Below are 24,421 nucleotides of genomic sequence, written 5' to 3'. Positions count from 1 at the left end.
ATATTTGGAAGATCAGTTTGTAATGGAAATGGATAGTTTTTTTGAATACAATTGACGCTCGCTAATTCGATTTTCAAGGGGATTGTATTTTCATCGAATAAGTTCAGTGTATCGAACAATAGAGAGTCGATTATAGGAGTTTCTTGTTGACGGCGACTATCAATATTAACGAATAGTAGAATGTCGAATTAGAGTGCATCAACTATAGTATTGAATGTTCATGATTTTCAATTGACCTTTCCTAATCCTCTACTATGTTTTGAAAAAGTGTTCATTTTTCTTCATGTTCATTCATTCTTAAATTTTCTAGACAACTAACAAAGAAAATAAATAGTAGAATCAAAGACATGCAGATAAAATGGAGAATGCAACATCTTTAAACAATTCTGCTGCTACTGGTGGTGCTGGTGGTCTTGGTGGGTTGAACAACACTTCTGCGACAGTGTCTTTACAACACCCTACACAACAAAACATGGTCATGCAACCTATGCAACAACTGGTACGACATATTTTTCTTCCTCTTTGCTCGTTTGACAGACCATTTCATAAATTATTTTAACTGCAACGACTGACTCTTTTTGAAACCATCGATCACCAAGGTAGTTAAATCGTTTGAGCCTTCAAGTGCTACTTTTCTCAACTTCAGTTGAGCTACAATCTGACAATGTCTGTCTGTCACAAAAACTTTAGGGCAGCTTGGATTTGGCTGAAATCTGGCACACTTGTTCCTTGGGTGAATATCTGGGGGTGTTTTTTTCATTTTTTGAAAATTTTGATTTTTGGGGCCTGGGGACGAGTTTTTCTCCAAAACGAGGCTAAAACTTTGGGGCAGCCTGGAGACTTCAAAAATTGTTCGATTTGGCTGAAATTTTGCACACTTGTTCCTTGGGTGATTATCTGAGGACGTATTTCTTTTATTTTTCAAAAATTTTGATTTTTGGGGCCTGGGGACGAGTTTTTCTCCAAAACGAAACTAAAGCTTTGGGGCAGCCTGGAGACTTCAAAAATTGTTCGATTTGGCTGAAATTTTCAAACCATCCGTTTAATGATATTCTATTTTCAATGATAAAGAAAGGAGGCGCGTCTGCTGACTAAGTAAAAAAAGCAATAAGAATTCCTCCATAGGTGTGCTAGCGCACTGCGGAAGAGAGAAAGAGTTGTTTTTTCTTTCGTTCAAAAATGCAATGTCAGCAAATGGTAGGAGATATGTTAAATAATGTCATTTTATGGCTCCATTAAAAATCACAATATTCACTAAGGAAACTTTTGAATTGCTTGTTCTTTCATTAGCAGATGGGGCAAGCACCTCAGCAGCAGCCTTCGACAAGCAACCCTGTAATGAACGGCCAACCACCACCGCCGCAAATGCCGGATGATGAAAACACTGAGATGAGGAAACAAGAAATTGGTGATATTTTACACCAAATCATGAATATCACGGACCAATCACTGGACGAAGCTCAAGCCAGGTAAGAGGGGGACATTGAATTTATACATTAAGGGTTCTTGTTGTTACTTTTTAGTTGGATTTTGCAAGGGTTGTAAATTTTTTTGGAATTATATTCAAGCTTTGATATACCTACCGAAATAGAACTGGTTCCAGTATCATTCTCGCTTAGAAATGAATTTCAGATGCCTCTCTTTAATTCGATCTTCAAGGCACTAAGAAATTTCTTTGAATAAGATAAAATTTAAATTATATGTAGAGTATTTTGACCTACTTCCCAGCTGAGGGGACCAATGTTTTAGTTCGAATTATAGAAGTTCGAATTAGAAAGAGTTGACTGTAACCATTTAAACAAAATTAAAGAAATGCTATCGAAATCCAATTTGGCTGTAAAAGACCAAAGACGACCTTTATTACCAGTACTATTTTTTGTATTTTTGGTTTTGCAGGAAACAAGCTTTGAATTGCCACCGCTTGAAGCCTGCATTGTTCACAGTGTTGTGTGAAATTAAAGAAAAGACAGGTAAGATGTTAGCCTGGGCTCATTTATAATCCATGTAATACACCTTTTCGACCGTAGTCGTGTGGTCTGGCGCGTGCCACTTGATTATTTAATTATCCCACTAAACTCGATCCAATGCTTTTTAGGATAAAGCGGACAAAAAAATGCCCGCGCGGCAATTGCCGGCTACGGTCGAAAAGGTGTATACAGTAGCATGGGTATTATATGATAACACGATGATTGTTTGTGTAAACTACAATTTGTCTATTCCATTATTTTATGCTTATTTTCTACCATGTCTGAATTAGTCTGAATTAGCATACTTGACTAGCAAGAGGCTATTATAGTTTTTTTCCTCATGAGGGAATGGTTCGGTTTCCGTTAAAGGACTTTGTTCAAAAGATCATATTATTGTGCTCAGAAAAAATTATTTATAGAAGGGCAAGGTTTTCTCATGTTACTGGTTTAAAGTGCCAATTCGAAAAATGATCAACAACTCTTGATATGATATTTGTGTAGAAAGGTGCGAGCCGAATTTCGCATATTTTGTCTTAAATCACCAAATCTTCCAAGTCTACCAATCACTAAATTAAGCCCACGCCTAAGTCAATCTATTTTTTAGGGTAGCCTTTACAATCTTTGTCCGTTTCTCATTTAGTTTTAAACATGCGCAGCCAAGTGGAAGATGAGCCACCAGATCCACAATTAATGCGATTGGATAACATGTTACTTGCCGAAGGCGTCGCAGGAAGTGATAAGAGCGGAAGTACGGCCGCTGCGGCTGCAGCTGTTCACGATTCGCAAATCGAGAATGTGGATTACAAAATGAAGCTCTCGCAAATCCGACAAATTTACCACACCGAGCTCGAGAAATATGAACAGGTACTTATAGGTTGAAGTCACTGATCTTTATTGGACCTACCTCCGGGTACCCCGGTGGAGGTTCTATAAATTAACCCATGTCCGTTCGTCTGTTCTTTCGTCTGTTCGTCTGTCCGTCCGTCTGTTACCAGCTTTTCTCAGGATTGGCTCATTAGTTTTTTCTGATTTTTTGCACAATGATGCAAAATCGCAATGCCCAGAACGTGACGGAGCCCGATTTTTGAGAAAAAAATTATTTGGGCAAATTTGGGCCAAAAACTGCCTAAAAATAGGGTTTTTTGGACTTTGTGCAAAATCCTGTCATTACTTTTTTCTGATTTTTTTGTACAAAGATGGAGGGCAAGATTCTCTAAAGAATGGCTGAAGTGGTTTTTCCTGGAAAATTCTTGTTCGCCTTAAAAGATGGATTTTCGTATTTGGGGAAATTCCCTTTAACCAAATAAGAAAATATAGCTTTTCTCAATGTTGACTCGTTATTTTTTTCTGATTTTTTGCACAATGATGCAAAATGGCAATGCCCAAAATGTGAAGGAGCCAGATTTTTAAGGAAAATCCTTTTGGGCAAATTTGGGCCAAAAACAGCTTAAAAGGTTTTTTGGGCCTGAATGGTTTAAGTGATTTTCGTATTTGGGGAAATTCCTTTTTACCATTTTACATTATTCAACACACAAGCTTTATTTTTCCATTCTGAATTTTGGTACAATTATTGTCATTTTTTTCTTATTTTCATCTGATGTTAATCATTAGGTAGGTCCATTCAGCATGTTGCTTGTTAACCCTGAACTAAGCTTTTTCCAACATCTATGATCTGAGTTCTTAGAAATGGTGCCTACTAGTTGCAATACTCAATTTGGGTCAGTTTAGATTTAAAGAAATTTTCCGTTTTGTTTTCACTCGCACTTTCGAAAAACTCCAGTAAAAGATTTTGTTTGCTGGGATCGAGAAACTGTGTCAAGAGTATATAGAAGTCAGTGGTTGAGGTCGATTCTCATCCATAAACATCAACTATGTGGATACAGGCAGCGTTTTTCTTTTTGAAAAATTCAGGAACTCTGTCTAGTCGTCCATATTCGCACTCACGTTTAATGATTTCCGACTATGTAAATAATGTGTCTAAGCTTGTCTATCAACGACCCCCGTTTCCTTTTGATATTGGTCATTCGTGCAAAAGAAGTAATACATGTACTTATTTATTTGAGCATAATTCAAAACGTTCCGAAACAATGTTCCTTTGAGATACCTTAATCATTCTTATATTGCTCGGGAAATTCTTTCTTACAATCCAGTCATAAATATGAAGCCTGATAAAAGAACTGCCTTGTCAAGAATTCGGTATACAGCCCGTGGAACTCATGAAACTTTTATAATATTATCACTTAGGCTTGTTCCGAATTCACTACTCACGTGATGAACTTGTTACGTGAGCAGTCACGTACGCGACCCGTCTCCAAGAACGAGATCGAACGTATGGTGAACGTCATCCATTGGAAGTTCAACTCCATTCAAATGCAACTGAAGCAAAGCACCTGTGAGGCTGTCATGATTTTGAGATCTAGGTTCCTTGATGCAAGGTGAGAATGATTTTATACCGAAATCCCACGGTCATTACCAGAGCACGGTGGTCCTGATTACCCATAATTCTTTTCGACCCTTGAAATGGCCTATAATATGCATCTTTATAAAATTATATTCATGACAATTATAGCAAAAAGTATCTATTCGCAGACACGTATTCCGTCCTTCCCAGGACTCATCAGTGCGGCTCGGGTAAGCGAGCATAGACTGCTGTTGTCACCAGAGTGCTCAATACACTAAGTGTTGAGCTTCGCATAATCGCTTGTGGTGAACGGAGAAGCAGATCTTGCTCCTCAACAGAGTCTATAGAGTGCTCAAATAACCGAAATTCTGAGCGTAATACATAACAAAAAGTATCAATACATAGGTAATAGTTATCGGACAGTTGCGAGTACAATATGAGAAATATTTTACGAGTTCCGAGATCTTTCCGTAGGCGAGGAAAATATACGGAAAATCCGGAACGAGTGAAATATTTCCATATTGTACGAGCAAACGTCTGATAACTAGTTTATCGGTGACCCAAAAAATGCACTTTTTGTGTTGGAGGACACTTTTGTAGCAAAGTGACGTTAGATTGCTTCTACCGCTACAATGCAACAACATCTTTTCGTCAATTTATATTTTTACATGTAAAATACAAGACATATTGTACTCTTTTTAACCAATCAGATTGCAGATATTTTTTGGATCGCCGATAGCAAAAAGTATAAATTAGATCTGTTAAAATATTAAATGTTTGTTCTCTCTACCAGACGGAAAAGACGTAACTTCAGCAAGCAGTCGACAGAGATTTTGAACGAATATTTTTATTCGCATTTGAGCAACCCTTATCCGAGTGAAGAAGCCAAAGAGGAGTTGGCTCGAAAGTGTGGTATCAGTGTTTCACAAGTAAGGAGCTACACGTTAAAAGTTTTATTTTTACACAGTTCCCTGTTTCATATCAGACACATTTTTAGGTCTGCCTTTTGTTATACGGTATTATGCTGATATAAGCATAAAAATATTTTTCTTTTCCTCTTTCCGACCAATCTTGCTCCACATCCATGTCAATCCAATGTGAAAAAGCTAAGATTACAAACGATATCACTCTTAGTCTTATTTAAAAACAAAACCTTTTAAAGGCAATGTACTACTATTACTATTGGTCATTGGTTGCTGCACAAGCGACGAGGTTTGGTTCAAGTGAACGAACCTTAGCCTGGGTCAGCCCATTCCATATGAGGGGAATTAAGTAGTCGCTCTAAGGTGTGAAGGGAATCAGGTAGTCGGTCTCCGCTGCTAACGAGGTGCTCATTGAAAGCGACTATAGTTGCGAAAATAGGCCTTGGAGCATCCTGCAACTCAACCAAATAAAAACAAATGGAAATAGTCATTCTTCCTTTTGTAAGCAACCGTAAGGCTCAAGCTCTGAAATCAGCCTAAAAAATTCGTCCTGTAATGTTCTCAAGGTCAAGATAAAAATATTATTATGGGAGGTCCTACAAAGTTTTAAACTCCAGCCCTGAGTCTAAAATCTGTGTTGCTTAGATAATGTTTCGATACCTGAACCTGTTTCCATACAAATCAAGACCACAGAGTTTTGTAATTAACTCTTCTACAAGAGAAAAAAAAAAGTATGCGCCTCTAGTTCCAATTCCCATCCCGTCATTAGGTTTCAAATTGGCTTGGGGAACAAGCGAACTTCATAGATGATAGTCTAGCTAGCCAGCTGGCCGTGGACCCCGTGGAAATAATCGAAGCCCTGTATTACTAGGCTATTCACGTAAAATAACGACTCTATCGATCTAGCCATATTGAACAATTTTCACACTAACTCAAAAAAATTCCCTTCCAATCATTAGGTTTCGAATTGGTTTGGAAACAAGAGAAGTTCATTGAAAAGCTGAGCTAGTCATGCTATGGGACCCGTAGAAAAAATCGAAAGACAGTCTTAAAATCCTAGATTACTGGGTTATTAACGTAAAATATCAACTCTGAAAGTTTCTTTCCCATCATTAGGTTTCGAATTGGTTTGGAAACAAGCGAATTCGGTACAAGAAGAACATAGGGAAAGCGCAAGAGGAGGCCAATATGTATGCAGCCAAAGCACAACAGAATCAACATCAATCTACAGCTGGTGGAGGTGCCGGTGAAGGTGGAAGCTCGACAAGCACTATTGCTTCCAATCATATTGCTGAACAAGTTTCCCCCAGAGGTACAGAATTTACTTAAAAGACGTCTTAGTAATTATTTTAAAACCTATCCTTTGTCGCTATAGTTTTTTAGCACTTAGACCATGTTCGTACGTAACGGTCCAGTTTCGCTCCCAAACGAAATGAAGCCATTCTATTGGTTAGAATTGACGTAAATCTTGAATTTAACCAATAGAATGGCTTCATTTCACCGTAGTGTTTGAACATGGTCTTATTTGCTCCGTTATTCAAAAACTCTTTTTAATGACCCAATGGAAAGTCACACCCACCGTAAGAGCCTGACTGGATGTTGCACACGGCCCAAAACCAAAAAAATCTATAATAAAAGTAATACGCTGAGAATGTTTTTCTTTATCCATTATTTTTACTGAAACTCTCATTTCTTGTTTCGTTCATTTTTTAGAAGACCATCACCATGCGCATGCGCACCATCATTCACCGACAGAACATCATCACCATAGTGACATGACGTCCCCTTATTCGACAGCACAGTCGTCTCATCACTCGCAGCAATCCCAATTGTCAAATGGACCTGATTGCGCTGTATGTTTTTAATTGTATTCTTTTTGTTGTATCTTCATTTTTTTGCTACTGTAGTTCCGTAAGTAAGTAAGTAAGTTTGCGACCGCAGTCGAGGGCGACCCGAAGGATGGGGAGTGCGCCACTCCTAGTTCTGTATTTGAATCGTTCAAGCAGTTAAATGCTTTAGATACTAACCAAAGTTGTCACTTCACTTTCATTGACCGCTCTACCTTTCCAAATCATCCTAGATAACTCTGAAATATGGTTGCCAAATTTTCACATTTTTTGTAAATTTTAATCAATAATATGGTTGTGTGAAACCTGTTGAGTGGATTTGTTGTTGTTTAGGGGTCTTAATTGTCGTTAATCTATACATTTTGACTGTCTTCACTTTTCTTTCTAGGTGAGTAACTTGCATCACGTGGTATCGCAGGCCACCAGTGGATATAATACAAGCATCCAAAGTGCAGATTCTATGTCCATGGCTAACGGTGGTGAAGGAGCTTCAGCTACCACTGAACCATCTGTAAGTTTTGTACAATGTGTTGTCATGCTTTTCTATTCACCATCTTCAAGACGTTATGTTTTATACAGAAGCACCATAAATAACCCCGGGCGTTTGCCACTGGTTTTATTGTTCGAAAATCAAAACTAGTAGCAAACTCCCGGTCTTTTGGGGGTGTTTCTTTATCAAACATTAACAATATCCCGAATTTCGATATTAACTAAGGAAATTTAGTTGATTGATTGTTTTTCCTAAATTCTTGTCTTTCTGACAGTGTAGTAATGGTTTCTGATTGAACTTAGTCCGAAATTTTTTCGGCTTCTTGAAGAAGTAGACTTTGAAACCATGGTATAATTGCTTTTGATTGTTGATTTAACACTTTCTGAGCCATGAATAGCTGTTTAAAATGTTCTTTCGTTAATTTGTGTAGGTCAGTAATTTCAACACATTGTTGGACTCCATCAATAACAGCCCCTGGGGAAAGGTATGTTTTTATTTTGTTGTTCCTTATTTCTTTGTCAGACTTCCATTTTTCCTGTTCCCTCTGCAGAGAAGAATCGTACCTTCTCGAACGAAAAACCTTGTCTTTACCAAGAAGTCGAGTTTTTGAAATTGTCAAAGTTTTTGGAACTTTTCCTTGCGAAATAAATCAAGATGATTAACCTAGTATTTTTTCCTTCAGGTTGATTCCCATAACCACCATTCTAACACTGGAAGACATGGCTAAATCCACAAATGCGATGTTTGATTTATTGTTAATTGTTGGCTAATTTACATAGCTAATATCGTAACCCTCGCCTCGCGGATTGCTGAAAAACATTATCTGCGCACAAAATGGCGAGATGTCTGTTGGAAAGATAACATACAACAACGGGTTAACGCCCTTCACAAAACGTTTTACTTTATACTATATTCTTTTTAGCGAGTTTAATATTATTTTAGTATGTAGGATAGTAATTGAGTAGATCTAGATTTTAAATTTTAAATCTAAAAACTGACTAGTGATTGCCATTCTATGACCGACCTACCCGTGCAACCTATGTAATTGGCTATAGCCTTATTACCCCCTAAATACGTAACAATCTATGAAGTGTAAACTGATGACTGGACTCGAACTTGTGATTTCTCATCGCTGCGCTGCATAGACATTACTGATCAAGTCATGGGGTAGAAACCATTGAGTTTAAAGCTCGAAGGGCTAGAGTTCAATTCGGGCTTTAAAGTCATGGGGTAGAAACTATTGAAACTATTTGTTACCAGAGTTTCGACACGTCAGTCTTCAACATATAAACCTGCCAATAACTAAAGCGAAAGTCTATTACGTGTAGAAAATATATTTTTTAGCATAAAGATTTTTTTTTATTTTTGACTATTATTTCATAATGTATCCTTTTTGACTATTTTTTAGTTGCATATAATATTGTATATAGCTATTTTTAAATTTTTTGATTCTCTGTAGCATTTACTTTGGTATTAAGTATTTCAAGTTACCGATGTAGAATGATTGATTTCTTCACGTTTTGTTGAACAAATACGACTCTTATGCTAGTCTCAAGAACGGTAATAAGCTGAAAAGATATAATGTAGTACTGTACCATTTCTGTCTCCAATTGCTGTCTTTCTATTTTCAAAGCAGCCGCATTTGATAAATTCATCTTGGACAATTTTCAAATTTTCTTACACAAACAAGATTCCCGAATCCAAGTGTCATATGATACCTATATCAATACCTTTTTGTATAGATTTGGTATTTAAAGCTAATAAAATCGCAAAGGCGTTTTTGAAAACTTTTTCTGGGTGATAAAAAGGAGCAACTTCCTTGATATGAACCACCTTATTTTAAAAGTTTATTTTTCGATCACTCCTCTATGGCGATTCAAAAATTGCCGTACTGTTTGTTGAGTTTAAACCGAGCCAAGTCGATTTGATTGTTAATGTTAATGGAATTTTTGGATTGTTACAGGGAAGTTACATCTTCAGGCGGTCTGGGGAAGCTCAGAGAAACCGTCCCCCAAATCTATTTTTCGGACTGGATACCGTGGATAGTCCGCATAGAAGCAGGACAGCAAAATCATCACAGCCGATTTTACAAGTGTAGCTTTCATTCAGTAATGACATAACACAAATATTGTCTCATTGTTTACTCTTGGCAAAACACTGCAGGACAAACATTTCAAATATGCCTATTATTCAAAATTTTGAAATTCGCAAAATTTACTTTTTGCGTTTACACAAGAAGTTGCAAGTTTTTTGCAAAAGTTTACCATTTTCGCAATGTACCTAGGTATTAAGAGGAAAGGGAAAATTTATCATCGTTAGATTGTCTTGGAAACTTTTGGCTGAATGACGAGCAATTGACTATTAAAAGTGTCATCATAATTGATTTATTTTCACCGGATGTTCGATGTTTAAAAAGATGCAGATTTCAGCAAAAATTCGTTTGCGAGGCTAGGGAAAAATCATTAAAAAGTTTAGCCCATGCGAGGAAAATTTACAAACAAACAAAATGGCGGATGAGATCGAAAGCAGAAAGACGAGATTCCTGACACTGCAAAAAAGATTGAAAGAAGAAAGGCAGTTTGTTAAACATGAGAAGGAACAACTTCGTAGGTTGAATGAAAAGGCACTTTCTGTGAGTCAAAACCTATTTTGTTCAGAATGGAAGACTCGAAAGCAATGGATGAATATTGATCGATTGATTAGCAATAAATCAACACCCTCTGAATGCAGCATCACCGCAAAAATCATAGACTCAGTTAGCTTTGAAGATGCTGGTAGCCATTTGAATTATTTAGACTCTAAATATGGGGAATTTCTTTCCTCAATGAGGGATAATCCTAAACTTGTGGCACACATTTTGAATTATTGCGACTCACAACGTTTTCAAACAACAACACGTCAACTCACTCGGTTATTGATTTCTACGCTTTATGGAACTTGTGCTGAAAAGAAAGATGAATTGTCTGTACTTAGGATTTTAACAGATCTTGTGAACCTTCAAGTGTTGGAGTGTGAAGACTTGCTTCAATTTTTCTGCGGCAAAAGAAGTAATGACAATGCGTTTGCTTCCGTTTTCACCGTGTTTTCAGAAATGTTATTTTCATCAAAGTTATATCTCACAGCTGCTCTACACGGAACTGTTATGCAGGTAATTGTAGACGATGGAATCTTTTTAGAAGTTGATTTGGACAAAGTTGTGGGGCGCATTCCAACAAAAGTAGTTCTTGAAAAATTTGGTCCTCCACAAACAGTAGAGGCTAAGAAAAAGATGGAAAAACACATGAAATTATTACATGATCACATAATAAATTTGTGTAAGAAATTCTTGAAAAGTATGTACGATAAGATATATTGTTTTCCTCAAAGTTTGAGATGGGCTATTGGACAACTATACAAAGGTATGATAGAAAAATTAAAGTTGCCTGCTGCAAATGCAAAAGCACTGATAAGCTACATGTTGATGACTTACTTTATTTGTCCTGCAATAATTAATCCAGAACCCTATGGAATAAACTCTGATGCAGATATTAGTGAAACTGCTCGAAATAATCTCAGTTTGATTGCAAGTATTTTACGATCACAAGCTCTGTTGGAATGTGGCTTAAAGGAAGAAAAATTTAGATCGATTCTCGAGAGACTAGAACAGGTAAAAACAGGCCTATCTTGATATAATACCAACTAATTTTACCATAATGAACATCCCTGATCTTATTCCGACACCCTTCTTTAGAGATAGGAATAATGGGAAGTTCAGAAGCACTGATTGAAGAAAAATTTTTTCCCCTTTGACCTGCTTATGACTGCTTAGCAAAGCAATAGTTTCAGTCAACAATTCCGACCTTTTATCCCCAGCTCTAAAGATAAGTGTCAGAATTAGATAAGGGATATTGTCATTAGACCAACTTCGCTTTAAGATTATGTTTCTTGAAATGGCCTTAAAGACAATGTCATAATGAATACCATAACTTTGTGTAATGTCGACATACCTTGTCTAATTTCATCATAGTAACTATCTGGCACATGTAAAGTGGTTAGAGTGATTTTTTTAAACAGCCCACCCAGAAGGTTTTATTTAAAAATAAAGTTTTAAAAGACAAGATAGTTGCTAAGTCGGAATTAGACAAGGTGTATGTCAACATTACACAAAGTTACTATAAAGCGCTACACCATCAAAACTCTTTTTCAATGGAAGTTTTATTTCATAATCGGTTCATTCATTAAAGCATCTAATCAGCCTAATTTTTTTAGGGCAAACTGATCAGTTATGTTTCACACCTTCTAAACGGAGCCAGTAACATTGCTATTGTTGGTGGACGAGAATTGCCAGAAGTTGAAAGATCTTCTCTAATGATTACTGAGCATGATCTGAAATGTTTGGTAAGTATGATTGTCAGTTATGGGTTCTAGATAAAATCAACAATTTTTGCCCTTTTTGGTAAATATTGAGGACAACTTTTGTTTCCCCACTAGTTATTATGGTTAAATCTTGAATGATCTTTCAATAGTTTTTTATGCTGTGTTTCATCTTTTCCAGGTTATTTATCTCTGTTTTGAGGATTTTATACATTCAAATTGATGTTGTTGATAAAATTATGATTGAATCAATTTTATTTACAGGTAAATTGTTTGAAACTTGTTCAGTCCCACAATGTTGCATCCTTGAACCCTGAACTTGATGAACTGTTAGAGTTGCTACCTCCCATCCCACGAAAATGGGTGAAAGAGATTTCAAGCAACCGTGATATGACCCAGTCGATGCCACCAAATAGTCGTTTGATAGGTGACCCTTCACCTGTTCCTCCACCAAGGCACAACAAGCTGAAGAAAGCCATCAGTACCAGTGGTGGAACTGTCTCTGTGGCAAGTTGATATTTTTATTATTTCTTTTTTTGGAGTTTTAAACATCTGAACAAATCAAATAATACATAGCAAGAACTCCCCTAAAAAAGTATGCCAATGGCAAAATCTTGAACCTTTCTTATAAAGCATGACTGTAAAATTTCAGGAGAAATCATTCATGGACCAGTTGAAGGCTGATTTGAATACAATGGTTTCCAGTAGTGATGTGGTTCTCATCATCCCTTTGGGCAATGACTCTGGCGAGCATCCTGGAATGCTCTCTGAGGATAAGGTATAATCCTACCCTATGAATACGTTTTAAGTTTTACAACCCCCTCTCCTTTATAGGCTCATCTCTCAAATAAATACAATTTGCAACATCCAAAGCTATAAAAAAACCTTTGTTTGGATAAGAGTCTGACAAGCAAACAATCAAACTATTCATGATATGCACCATTGCAATATATTCAACAACATTGGTTGAAAGTGACGTATTTCTACTGTATTCCGGCTCTAAAATTTTTATGTTAAATTTTAGGTGTTAGGCTTGAAAAGTCAGTTGCCAGCCTCAAATTCATTCGATATGGACACGATGGAAAACGATTTGACCAAACGAACTCACAACATAATGATGGATGCGTTAAGGGAAACACTGCCCGATGTTGATAAGAACCTTCTAGATCTTAGTAATGAGAATCTCGACACGATCTCTGGAAGTTCCATTGGCTCCACACATAATGACGAATTGTTATCTATTAAATCGAAACAAGAAACTCAAAAACAAAGTGATACTTTGGATGGTTTCGATATTTGGGCCAATCAAACAGACTCGAATACGAGCACTCTTAAAGATCAAAACCAATTGTCTGATTCAAATTCTAGCACCTTAAAAACAACAACATCGAATGATTTCTTCTTAACAGAAGGACAGAACAATCGCCCACAAAACCTGCTTTTGGATTTTGGTGACTTTGAGTCTTCATCAGGACCTGCTCTCCCACAAAAGAAACGTCAGTACGAGCGTGTTTCCAGTGCTTTCAACGATGAACCTCTCATTGATCTCGCCATCAATGAACGTCGCTCATCAGAAGATATAAAACGCCAAGAAAGTACCAACTCCATGCTGGGTGGACCGAGTGGATTGAATGCTATTTTACAGAACGCGTCAGTTGCAAGTCCTACAGAAGTCAAAGTGTCATCTGAATTTAACCCTTGGTCTCCAGTGGAACAGAAACCGGATCCTTGGAGAATGTCTGATGTCCAGGAAGAAAAAGAGGAGACTCTTCCAAACGTCCAACAAGGCTTCGAAAATGACTTTAAAATTCCAATACCAGAAAAGAAGAATCAAAGCCCTGTGACGTCACCTAACAGTTCAGTCGGGTCAAATTATGCTGAATATGCAGAAAGAGTGAAAAAGAGTCCAGCGTTGAAGAAGAAGTTTGGTATTGATTTACCGAGTCTCGGTTCAAAAGAGAATGATGATAAAACTCCACGAAAGAAATCACAAGGTGCTTGGCTGAAAGATAAATTGTCAACGATTGGTCGATTGAGGACTGGGAACCAGAATACAGGTTCATCTATCAAGAAGAGTGATTCTTTAGGGAACATTGTCAATTCTCCAACAGAAGAGAGCGCCAGTACAAAGCAACCCACTTCACCACGTGGTACACCAATGGAAGCTGCAGAAAGAGGAAAACGAAAATCGCTCTCTTTTATTCACGCCCAGTCATCAACAGATGGTATGTACGCCTTCTATCATCGGGTCAGGTTTTTATTATAATCGAAAGTGTGTCCAGTTTAAGAGCTTTCTAGTCCGCCATATTCTGGTTTTTAACTAAAGGGCTACATACACTACACAATATATTGTCAGACAATATATTGATAATATATCGCTGGATGCTGGGCAATATATTGAAATGGTGTCCGCAATATATTGTCAGTTCGATTTGCAATATTCCAACAATATAGGTCCTTTTATAACAGAGGACCTGTTGTTCACTCCGTACATTACGGTCCGAAAACTATATTGTCGAATATTGCTCACCAATATATTATGTAGTCTAAGTAGCCCTTAAGAGATTCAAATGTTTTGAAATCCGAACTTTGAAAAATCTAGTTTAAAATAGAAAACAACATGTCGACTTGAAACTGAACTCATTTCTACGGGAAATCAGTAAACAGTTGCCTATATCTTGTGTGTAAAGGGATATAATAGGGACCTTTAGCATCTAGGACGGCGACTTGAATGAGGACGTAAAGTAAATTTTAAAATCAAATGGCAAATTTTATCCGATTTTACATAGATTTAATATCGCATGGAAAAATTTGAGTTTAGGAAAAGTTTTTGTAAAAAATGACGTTATAATTCTCGAGGGATTCATCTATATATTAATAGCCGTAGTCTGTGTGTCATTTTGTTTGTTTGTGTGTCACTTTCGTTTTCGCAAGCAATGTTTTGTTTTTTCAAAAGATGACTTTTGCTTCTTGCTCCACAAATGTGTTAAATCAGATTCGCGCCGTTTTATAAGGAGAGAGTTATATCGGATCACCCAAAGTTACCTTCATTTTTTTATTTTTCATTTTTTTATTTTTTTATCCACGGATCGCTGATAGTCACCTTTCCGGGGGTTTTGTTGTTTGGAATTGATTAACTAACAGTTAGGTAGGGTCAGGGTTGTTAGTAACGGCTTGTCACTGTGCCGGGTGCATACTCGGCGCCTTGGGCCCCGCAGGGTTGCTAGTAACGGCTCGAATTTCAGTCAGGTTTAAAAAAGGGGTACTTTTACCCATATTATAATAACATTACCCCCGTCTTTTGCTAGTTTGGTATAATATCTTATGAATTGCGGGGATTTGCTGTGCGGCGATGGCTCAGTGAATAGAGCGCTGGCTTCCGAATCTGAAGGTCTTTCTTTGGTGGTGGTTCGAATCCCACTCGGTGCGAAATTTAGGTTGGTCGAAATTGATGGACAAATGATTGACAGGTATGAAAACTCAGTCAGAAATGAGAAACTAAGTCTCAGAAACTCAGAAACTCAGACAGTCAGAAAAAGAGAAAGACAGGATCAGAGATAAGAAAATAAAAAAAAAACATGAGGGTACTTTGGGTGATCCGATGTAACTCTTTCCGTTTTATAAAGACTTTGTTTTGATTGATAGACTTTTTCTTTTTTTTATTTCTTTTTTTTTGTTTTATGTTTTCGAATGTAATTAACGACCTTATTTGATTTGAGACATTTGAATTCTTTTCAAAACAAAAGAAATCTTTTAAACAGAATCTCTGTTAAAGAAAAGAACAATTATAAAATAAAGCACAAGAATCACAAGACAAGTTTGTTAGAACAACAGCAACATTAAAAATACATTCAAAAGGCGGTAAAAACTAGAATTCTTTCTTTGTAAAAAGGGACCTTTAAACATGTATGTCGATGATTATTTTGCTGTAAATCTAAGTCATTGTTGAATTTGAAAAATTATTGAACTTATGACGAAGTTATTTTATAAAAAGCCACATAAAATTGCGCTATCACGCTTTTTTGTCTGCGTGTCCTAGCCATTGAGTTTCAAGCCCGAAGGGCTAGAGGTCAATCTCCTTGGTAGGATTTGAAGCCAAAAAATCCTACCAAAGTTGCGCGGCCTTGAGCGACCCGCCTGGTTTTTACACAAATGACAGATTGAAACTAAAATTTACCGCTTCATTTTGAAAAATATATCACTCGAAAACAAAGGAATTGCTAGATTCAATCCGTCATCAAAAATACGGCGCATATTTTAAGGCTTCAATTTTTCTTGCCTGAGAAAGGTTAGAGATTGACCTCTAGCCCTTCGGGCTTGAAACTCAATGGTCCTAGCTGCCTTCCTGGGGGATTATGGTTGCGAGCTGACTTTCGGTCCTGCCCCTCGGACCCTTAGCAGAATAAAGAGGAGAAGAAACAAGGGAAATTGTGTGAATTTTTATTCACTTTTTGGAACTAATTTGACCAAATTTCTATCTTTCTGGGGGCAAAAAGTTGAAATTTTCCTATTTTTCTGATTCTTAGTGGGACTGAAGTTGTTTTTCCCGATTTTTCAAACTGCCATGTTTCAAAAAAGGCACCCTTAAGGCCGGCACATACCCATACCCTTCTCTTGCCTAAGTACCCCCCCCCCCCCCCCGGGCTGTCTTTTTTCGACGAATCTCGTGTCATGTCTATTATTTCACTCCGCTTATCTTGACATTTTTCCTAAACATCAAGAACTACGGAAAATATAACGCGAGTGAAGCGAGGAAAATAATCTAATTGCAGAGCCGTCTTAGACGTCGCTGGTTGCCGGTATGGTGTAATTTGGGAATGACGCCCTTTTTCTGCTTTCTGGTCATTTTTGCCACAAAAATCTCTTTCAAAATATGGTTAAAAGATACGTCACCCGGGAGGGATAGAGTCAAACTTTGAAGAGAATTCTTCTCTTTAATTTTGATTTCATCGTGTTTAAGCCACCTTCCCAACATCCAAAGGACTTTAAATGCGTTCAGCAAACAGCTAAACCGGCGTGCGACGCCGGGTACCGGCTAGTATAATTTAAAACTATTGTGCTTTTCTTTTACCGCCTTCGTCCCAAAGACGACGTCAAAAAAGAATTTTCAAGTCGTTTTGAGATTTGAAAACGTCTATTAATTACCCTATTAAAATTCACTATTGTCATGAGAAAATTGATATGAAAAGAATAGAACATAGCTGCAATCCTTATATCAATCCCCTAGGGGCTTTCTTTTTGTTCAATCCTGCCGTACTTTTTCAAAGTCGCCGTCCTCAATGCTAAAGGTCCCTAATATCTGTGGTACCTGGAGGTTCTAAGTCGAGTCATAAGAATATCGTCAAAAACAAAGATTTAAAAAGTAGCGTCACTTTGACGTCCTTTTTCTAGAGTTTATCCACTTTTTTTGAGCTCGCAGATTTTCTGATCCTCGGGTGTACAGTTCCTCTCTGGAAATGTCTTTTCGATTTCTGTTGATATCCTCTTGTTGTAAAGGTCGATTTGAAAGTTTTCAATAATCATAAAGCTTCTGGTTATTCTCTTTTCCATTATTAAAGGTTTTATTTTTACATAAGTGTTCCCGTTTCATATCAGACACATATTTCATATCAGGACAGTGTCTTTTGTTATATTATGCTGAAATAAGCAAAAGGTTGTTGTTCTTTTTCTCTTTCTGACCAATCTTGCTCCACATCCGTGTCAATCTAATGTGAAAAGCTTGTGAATTAAAATTGATGAGTAAGCAAAGGATATCATCACTCTTATTTTTAAAACAAAACCTGTTTTAATCCAAGGAAATATCTTTCTCAAAATTTCCGTTTCCTTTCTATGAAGGTGAAGAAGAATCTTCTGAAGACATTATGGAGAAATATCGGAAGATTGCCACATTGGGAAACAGCTCAAACACATCCTCATCCAACCATAACACTAACAACTTCGATCCTTCACTTGACACCCTCCCCTCTTCTACTGAGATCGGAGAACCTCTCATCCGAGTTGAAGAAGATAGAATTGTCTTTGACGAAGAATTCAAGTTTGAAGATGCGAAACGTAAATTAAGAACTGTCTTCTGTACTGCTGACCAGACGAATCTACCAAGGTGAGAGAAGCGTTCTTTCATCGAGTTATTTTTTAAGTATTATGATGTTACATGTTGAGGCTATTTTCTCTGAAACGTGAAGATCTTGTTTTTTTATTTTTGGAGTTTCCTTCATGTAATGTTTATTTCGAAGAAGCAAATTTTTCGGCTCAAACCGTTAATGAGGACTCAAATATATAGTTGAAGTGATCAAAATATCTTTTAAATGCTCACACAATCCTCCAAACGTGGTTGGTAGGGAATCCTAACCTTAACAGAGAGCTTCACCTTTCTAACAAGACTAGATATCTAGCCCTTCAGGCTAGACTTTATGTTTTGTGAAATGGTCGTCGAGGAAAATACTTCGTCCTCTTGCGAAAAGGATCACTAAAAAAAGTCTTTCCCTTTAAAGGGAAGAGTTAGGTTTTAAACTTTTGCTTTAAACATATCATAGTGACGCGAGAAGTTTTGATCAGCTCTTATTAACCATGTTACAAGCGAAGCTAGCGGAAGCCATCAATCTACAAGACCGGTTTGCCGTTGCTCAGCTTCACGAGACGTTGAGGAGCATCAAACAGTTGCCAAATGGAAGGTTAGTACGGACTCGCTGTGAAAGATGTTATACCTTAGTTTAAATTTCGAAATTGCCTTTAACGAACTTATCGTGATATATTTAAAACTATTAGATTTATAATTCAAAATATATAATGCACATTGTTTACTTAGGCAGTACTCCTAAGTAATCCGCCATTCCCGAGGAAGGGGTACGTTACGTCGCGCTAATTTTCGACTGGATAACGCCAGTAGGGACTTATGAGCGTATGGTATCGACCAGTGTACTATTGGATAGCGCCCTTAGAGGCGGTTCAATCTCCAATCGTGGTTGTCAATTCCTTGGAATGGCCCTAATGGATATGAACACTATGTTGGACCATGGAGGCCAGATTTCAATTCGCACTAGATAAAGCAAATTACTGATAAAATGAATGTACGCTTTGGCGGGCAAGCCAATGCTTGGGAGTCTGGTGATATAATCTTCACAATTTTTCTCTTTTTCTTTCTTGTAGCTGTGAGAAGTTAATCGAACGTTTGGAACAGGATTATGAACAACGTTCCAAATACATCTCATATTTGATCAAAAGTAAACAAGGCTTGTTGTCCACTATCTCACACATGGAACAGATCACAGCTAAAATGCAACGGTAAGTTTGGATAAACAAAATTTCTTCAAATATAATGTTTGTTCGAGGCCTCTATCATAGTGAAATAGGCGGAGTAACCTTAAGCAAAGGTGCAGAAGTGGTAATTTCACGGCGTTGGATAATATTAGCATTTAAGTTGGAATGATAGTGAACCTTGGTTGAACTAGAATTTACCTCCGACTGAACTTTGATAATTTATGATGACACTAAGTACAGCGAAGTAACCTTAACTGCACCTTTCAGTCTGTTTAAAAAGCTTTAAAGAGATCTTATGTTAAAGAAAGGAAGCGCGCCTGTGACAAAGCAGAATAAACAAGAATTTCTCAAAATTTGTGCGGAGAGGAGATACTTTCTTTTACAGGTAGTTCAAAAATGCTATGTAAGCAAATGGTAAAAGATACATTGAATGATGTCTTCTAGGTGGACCCCAGGCCACAAATCCTGGTCTTTGTTTATTGAACGCTAAAAGTCAACACCTTTTTATTTTCAGGGACAAAATAATTTGCAGTCGATACTTCACTACTCTTTCTGTACGACTCTTCCTCGAAACACCCGAACGTAAACAAGACTTAATGCAATTCGCTTATCGATTCGCTTCCAATAAAATGTTGGACGAAAAGGTAACGATTTTATTTATTGTAATACAGACTGGCCCAGTAATGAGTTACTTCTAAACTTTAAGGACTTTCGAAGCAACGTAACACATTGTGCTTGTGGTTTTTCTACAGTGTAGATAAAATTATCATAGACACATGGTCACTTCTAAAAACATGAATAATGACCCGACCCCAGGCTAGTTGTGTTATTACTCAAGAATTTTACAATCAAGAAAATACAGTCGCTCTGGTGTGAATGAGCTACTCCCAGTGTTCACTTGCATCTTTAGGGGCTTTATGATGACATTTTTTTCTTTTCTGACCTTTCCATTATAGTCGACATTGCTGACAGACTTTTTGAACGATATGCACTCCAACCTCATTAAAGAATCCACATGGTCTCGTAAGTAAATCTTTATTTAGATTACATTAGACATGTAAGAAACCTCAAATACCTTGTTGAAGGAGGGCAGACAAAGCTCAAAGTTACCAAGATTAGGTTCAGAAAAACTGCAAAGAGGGATAAGTATATACTTTGTAAAAGGCTTTTATATCGTTTAATTTTTTTCTTAAAAAAGGTTACAAAGCAGTACAAATTGACTTTTTCGTCAGCTTTCAATCCGTCTTTTGGTCCACACTGTTTCGATGGATATGCTACTGATAAGGTTTCGATAATTTCTTCTTCTTTCAATGTAGATTGTACAGACGATCAGCTAGAGGACGCACAAGTGGCCACAGAGCGTGCTTTGATGAGCAAAATATTCAAAGAAGCTTTTTACCCGAACGGTCTCACAGATGTCGACAATGATCGGTAAAATAATCCAAATATTTTCAATAATTTAAAGTGATGTTTTATAGTCCTTTTCTATTACAATATTCGGTTTTCGCCTTGCCACTTTTTTCCTTGGATAACCTATTCCTGAAGTCTGCTTAGTCCTTTTAAGTGTCGAAGTGTCAATCCCTTGTTTAATGTATATTAATGGTATTCATATATTCATGCATTTGTATTTTTTTTCTTTTCCTTACTAGTATCTTTCACCAACACATCAAGAGTCTTTCCACTGTAATTTCACTCTCTCATCCAGCATTGCAAATCCCTAAGGTATGTGATAAACGTTTTCGGGTGTTGGAAGTACCGGCACTAGGTTTTCGAGGTGACGAGTATGACCGAGCTAGATAGAAATATCGGCACGATTTATCTTCCTTTATTCGTTCGAAACAAGACAAAGACGCTCTGTATTAGATTTCTTTTTGCTTTCAATCGATTTTTATGTCGAGCACGACGTCCAATTCTTGAGAGTAGGGAACCCAAGAATATGGCTGGGCTTTCATGTTGTATACGATTTGCATGTTTCCAAATTTTCAGATGTACCAGAAAGAAGCACCATGGCCTTCTGCGCAAACCGAATTGTTAATGGTCAATGCTTATAAGGTATGCCCCTATTCTCTGTTAAATTGGTTATAAAAAAGAAGAACGAATATCTATCCATAGACACGTGTCTCGTCCTTCACAGCACTCATGAGGTGCGGATCGTCTAAGTGACATGGACTGCTATTGTCACCAGAGTGCTGAAAACACCAAGTGATAAGCTTTTCATAATCGCTTGTGGTGAGTAGAAAAGTATGGTTTGCTCCGCAATACGATCTGTAGAGTAGTCTAAGAACCAAAGTTTCAAGCGTAATATCTATCTTATGCAACCTGCAAAGAATAAGTATTCAAAAGACCTTGCACTGGAATATTTTGAGTAAGGCTAATGGTATTCTGTTTCTTTGTCACGCAGTAAATCGGAATTTATTTACGCCTTTTTCCTACATGTAATTTAAAAGGCTGTGTTATAATCTAATTTTCTTTCATTTAGACGGCAGCCGATAAACTAGCCTGTATACATCGCTGTTGTGTCACTATTATGAATTTACTGAGTATGGCTTCAGAAAAATCTACACCAGGGGCGGATGATTTTCTTCCAGTGCTAGTTTATGTGGTGATAAGGGCCAACCCGCCAAACTTGTTATCTACGAAACAGTATGTCAATACATTCTACGAGAGTCGATTGAGTGGGGAGGAATATTATTGTTGGATGCAATTCTGTTCAGCCATTGAATTCATCAAAACTATGAAAGCAGGGCTTGCCCCCGTCAAATGAAGTAACCGCTAATAAGGAAGAGTGGTTGTACCATGAACTTCTTTGACCAGAATATTTCCTGGCCCGAAATTTCTAATCATATGACAACTTGATGATGGAAGCAAAATAACGCCTGCGAGTGGCAATCTTAGCATACGACCAGTATTGATAAAAAGTCATAAAAAGGTAGTTTTGTCTTTTGGGCTCAGCTGGGGGCACTGATTCGGTAATGAATTATTTAGAAAATGTTATTTTTTGTAATTCCGGGTAATGGACTTTAAAGAAGTTGGACGAGCTCGTTTATCTAATCCTTTAACGTAATATGGTGGAATGATTTGATGGGCGTAGTTGTTAAATGTGATATGATTGGGTAAACGTGCTGGTCACGTGACGTTATAATTTTTAAATCAATTGGTGTAACCAGTATGTATGTAATTGTGGACGTTTTACAGAAGCAGCCACCGACCTAAAATTTGCAAATATCTGTTCTGATTTGCCAGCTGGAAGGATTTCCACGAAATTAAGAACAGTTCCTCTTTTTCCAGGCGAGAAATTTTTACTTCAGAACAGTTATATTTTTCCAGCTACTAGGTAAAAAAACTTTCAGAACAGATACGAAATTACCAGGCGATTGATTTTACGCGAGTTAACTGTTCTTATCTACCAGGGCTGACAAAATCTTATAAGAACAGATCGCTAAATTCCAGCTTGACATTGAAGGACTTTTAAGAACAGAAACTTAATTTCCAGCTAACAGTTCGAACAGATCCACAATTTCCAGATGTTTTGTAGAACAGATGGAGAATTTTCAGCTGCCACTCCAGGCAACCACATTCAGGACTTTTTTTAAATTCCCTCAGAATAGATAGGAAATTCTTAGACACGTTATTTATAAATATAAGATACCAGACTATTTTTTCATAAGAACAGATCATATTTTTCCAGCTGGTCCCAATCTTCAGTAGAACAGATCATATTTTTCCAGCTGGTCCCAATCTTCAGTAGAACAGACCATATTTTTCCAGCTGGTCCCAATCTTCAGTAGAACAGACCACTTTTTTCCAGCAGACTTTTTTCTTTAGTTCGGTAAGAACAGACCGCCATATCCAGCTGGAACGTGCCTTCAGAACAGATATTTTGAAGTCCTCCTTCGGTGGATGCTTTCGGTTTTACATGCAATAATGTTGATATGGTGTAAAGTAATAATTGATTGGAAAATCGTAATTTTATTTTAAATAAAATATTATTTTTGTAATTTTTTAGAATAGTCTGGATCTTTCTCTGTAACCTTAGCTCTTGGAGCTACGAGTATAGCTCAGTATCAAAAAATAGAGTAGTTTACAAAATGTCTACGCACATAAAAATTATTCGAAACAAGTTTTTCCTTTACAGACTGTCCTTAGATACTGACTTCATTTTCAAATAGTCTTGCTTAGCAGTGCTAAGGTCTCAAATATTTGATACATTTTTGCTTTAGAAAGGATAACAGCCTTCTTCATTTCTTAGTAAGCATCCTAAATTTTATCGAGTATCGTAACTTTCTATGCATCAACATAATATTCTTGACGTCTGCGTTAGATGAATAATAATTGTCTTTAAGACAAATTGTTGTCAATTTTCTACGAATATAAACTAATTAGTTGTTGACTCATCAAAAAACCTTGTGATACTCTGACCTCAACTCTCGTGGGGAATGATGCATATTACACAGGCGGAAATGAGATAATTAAAAGGGTATTTAGAAGTATAAGAATTAATAATCTTTCTACCTATCATATAAATATTCTTCACACAAACAATGAATTAAAAATTTGTTTTTAAAAAATTTCTTCCTAAGAAAATTTAATATTAAAATTATGAAAATTAAAATTTTATTATGTAATTTAGCTTATATACAAACGGATACTTTTCTACGATGATTTGAAATTATTTTTGTGTTTTTTTTTGTTTAGAATATTTGAAAGTTTTAATGAATTTCTTAGATATTTTGAGATTCTGTTCCTTTGACTCCGAATTTTCTCTTTATCTTGACAAGAGCTTGCATGCTCTTGGATTTGAAGGTCCAATGAAAATGTTGATGAATATTTTAAAATTTGGCCTATAATTAAATTTAGTAAAACTACAGATACATATTTACATTTTTACAAGATCACAAACCACCCCATGTTCAAATCATGTTCTCATTTCGTTCAATTTCTTTTCAAATGGTGCCAGAATCAAATCAATATTCGTGTAATTTCTTCGGTCAGTGATTTTCTGTCCGTTCAAAAACTCAACCAGCGGTGAATTCTCCGCATTATGTATAACCGCATCTACACCCTCCTCCTCATTGATATATTCGTAAACATGCTCTCCCCCCTCATCGTCATCATACTGCCCAAACATTTCCTCATAAAATCCTTGCTCCTCATTATTTCCACACAACGATGCATTGAAATCA

At 36.8% G+C, this 24,421-nt stretch overlaps 2 protein-coding genes across 3 annotated transcripts; both read left to right on the top strand.

The window, feature by feature from the left end:
• The first annotated feature begins 314 nt into the window (after positions 1–314).
• LOC136801002 (pre-B-cell leukemia transcription factor 1-like) lies at positions 315–9,222 on the top strand. 2 transcript variants are annotated; one of them, XM_067057620.1, is made up of 11 exons: positions 315–499; positions 1,294–1,469; positions 1,897–1,970; positions 2,608–2,831; positions 4,212–4,402; positions 5,162–5,297; positions 6,408–6,603; positions 7,005–7,144; positions 7,527–7,649; positions 8,059–8,112; positions 8,311–9,222. In XM_067057620.1, the coding sequence occupies exons 1-11, from the start codon at positions 359–361 to the stop codon at positions 8,353–8,355; spliced, it is 1,500 nt and encodes a 499-aa protein (XP_066913721.1). In that variant the 5' UTR covers positions 315–358; the 3' UTR covers positions 8,356–9,222. The 2 variants fall into 2 exon arrangements, with proteins under 2 accessions (XP_066913721.1, XP_066913720.1); XM_067057619.1 differs by having other exon boundaries at positions 1,291–1,469.
• Positions 9,223–10,082: 860 nt separating this feature from the next.
• On the top strand, positions 10,083–23,875 carry LOC136801001 (GTPase-activating protein and VPS9 domain-containing protein 1-like). Its single transcript, XM_067057617.1, has 14 exons — positions 10,083–11,274; positions 11,877–12,005; positions 12,246–12,488; positions 12,634–12,759; positions 13,006–14,206; positions 17,817–18,081; positions 18,515–18,652; positions 19,128–19,262; positions 19,753–19,882; positions 20,195–20,261; positions 20,555–20,669; positions 20,888–20,960; positions 21,225–21,290; positions 21,718–23,875. The coding sequence occupies exons 1-14, from the start codon at positions 10,135–10,137 to the stop codon at positions 22,000–22,002; spliced, it is 4,113 nt and encodes a 1,370-aa protein (XP_066913718.1). The 5' UTR covers positions 10,083–10,134; the 3' UTR covers positions 22,003–23,875.
• The last annotated feature ends 546 nt before the right edge of the window (positions 23,876–24,421 follow it).

The sequence above is a fragment of the Clytia hemisphaerica genome, unplaced genomic scaffold (assembly GCF_902728285.1).
Source record: "Clytia hemisphaerica strain Z4C2 unplaced genomic scaffold, Clytia hemisphaerica genome assembly, whole genome shotgun sequence".
NCBI lineage: Eukaryota > Metazoa > Cnidaria > Hydrozoa > Leptothecata > Clytiidae > Clytia > Clytia hemisphaerica.
Note: the sequence above shows the minus strand (reverse complement) of the source record. Positions and strands in the feature narration are given on the sequence as shown.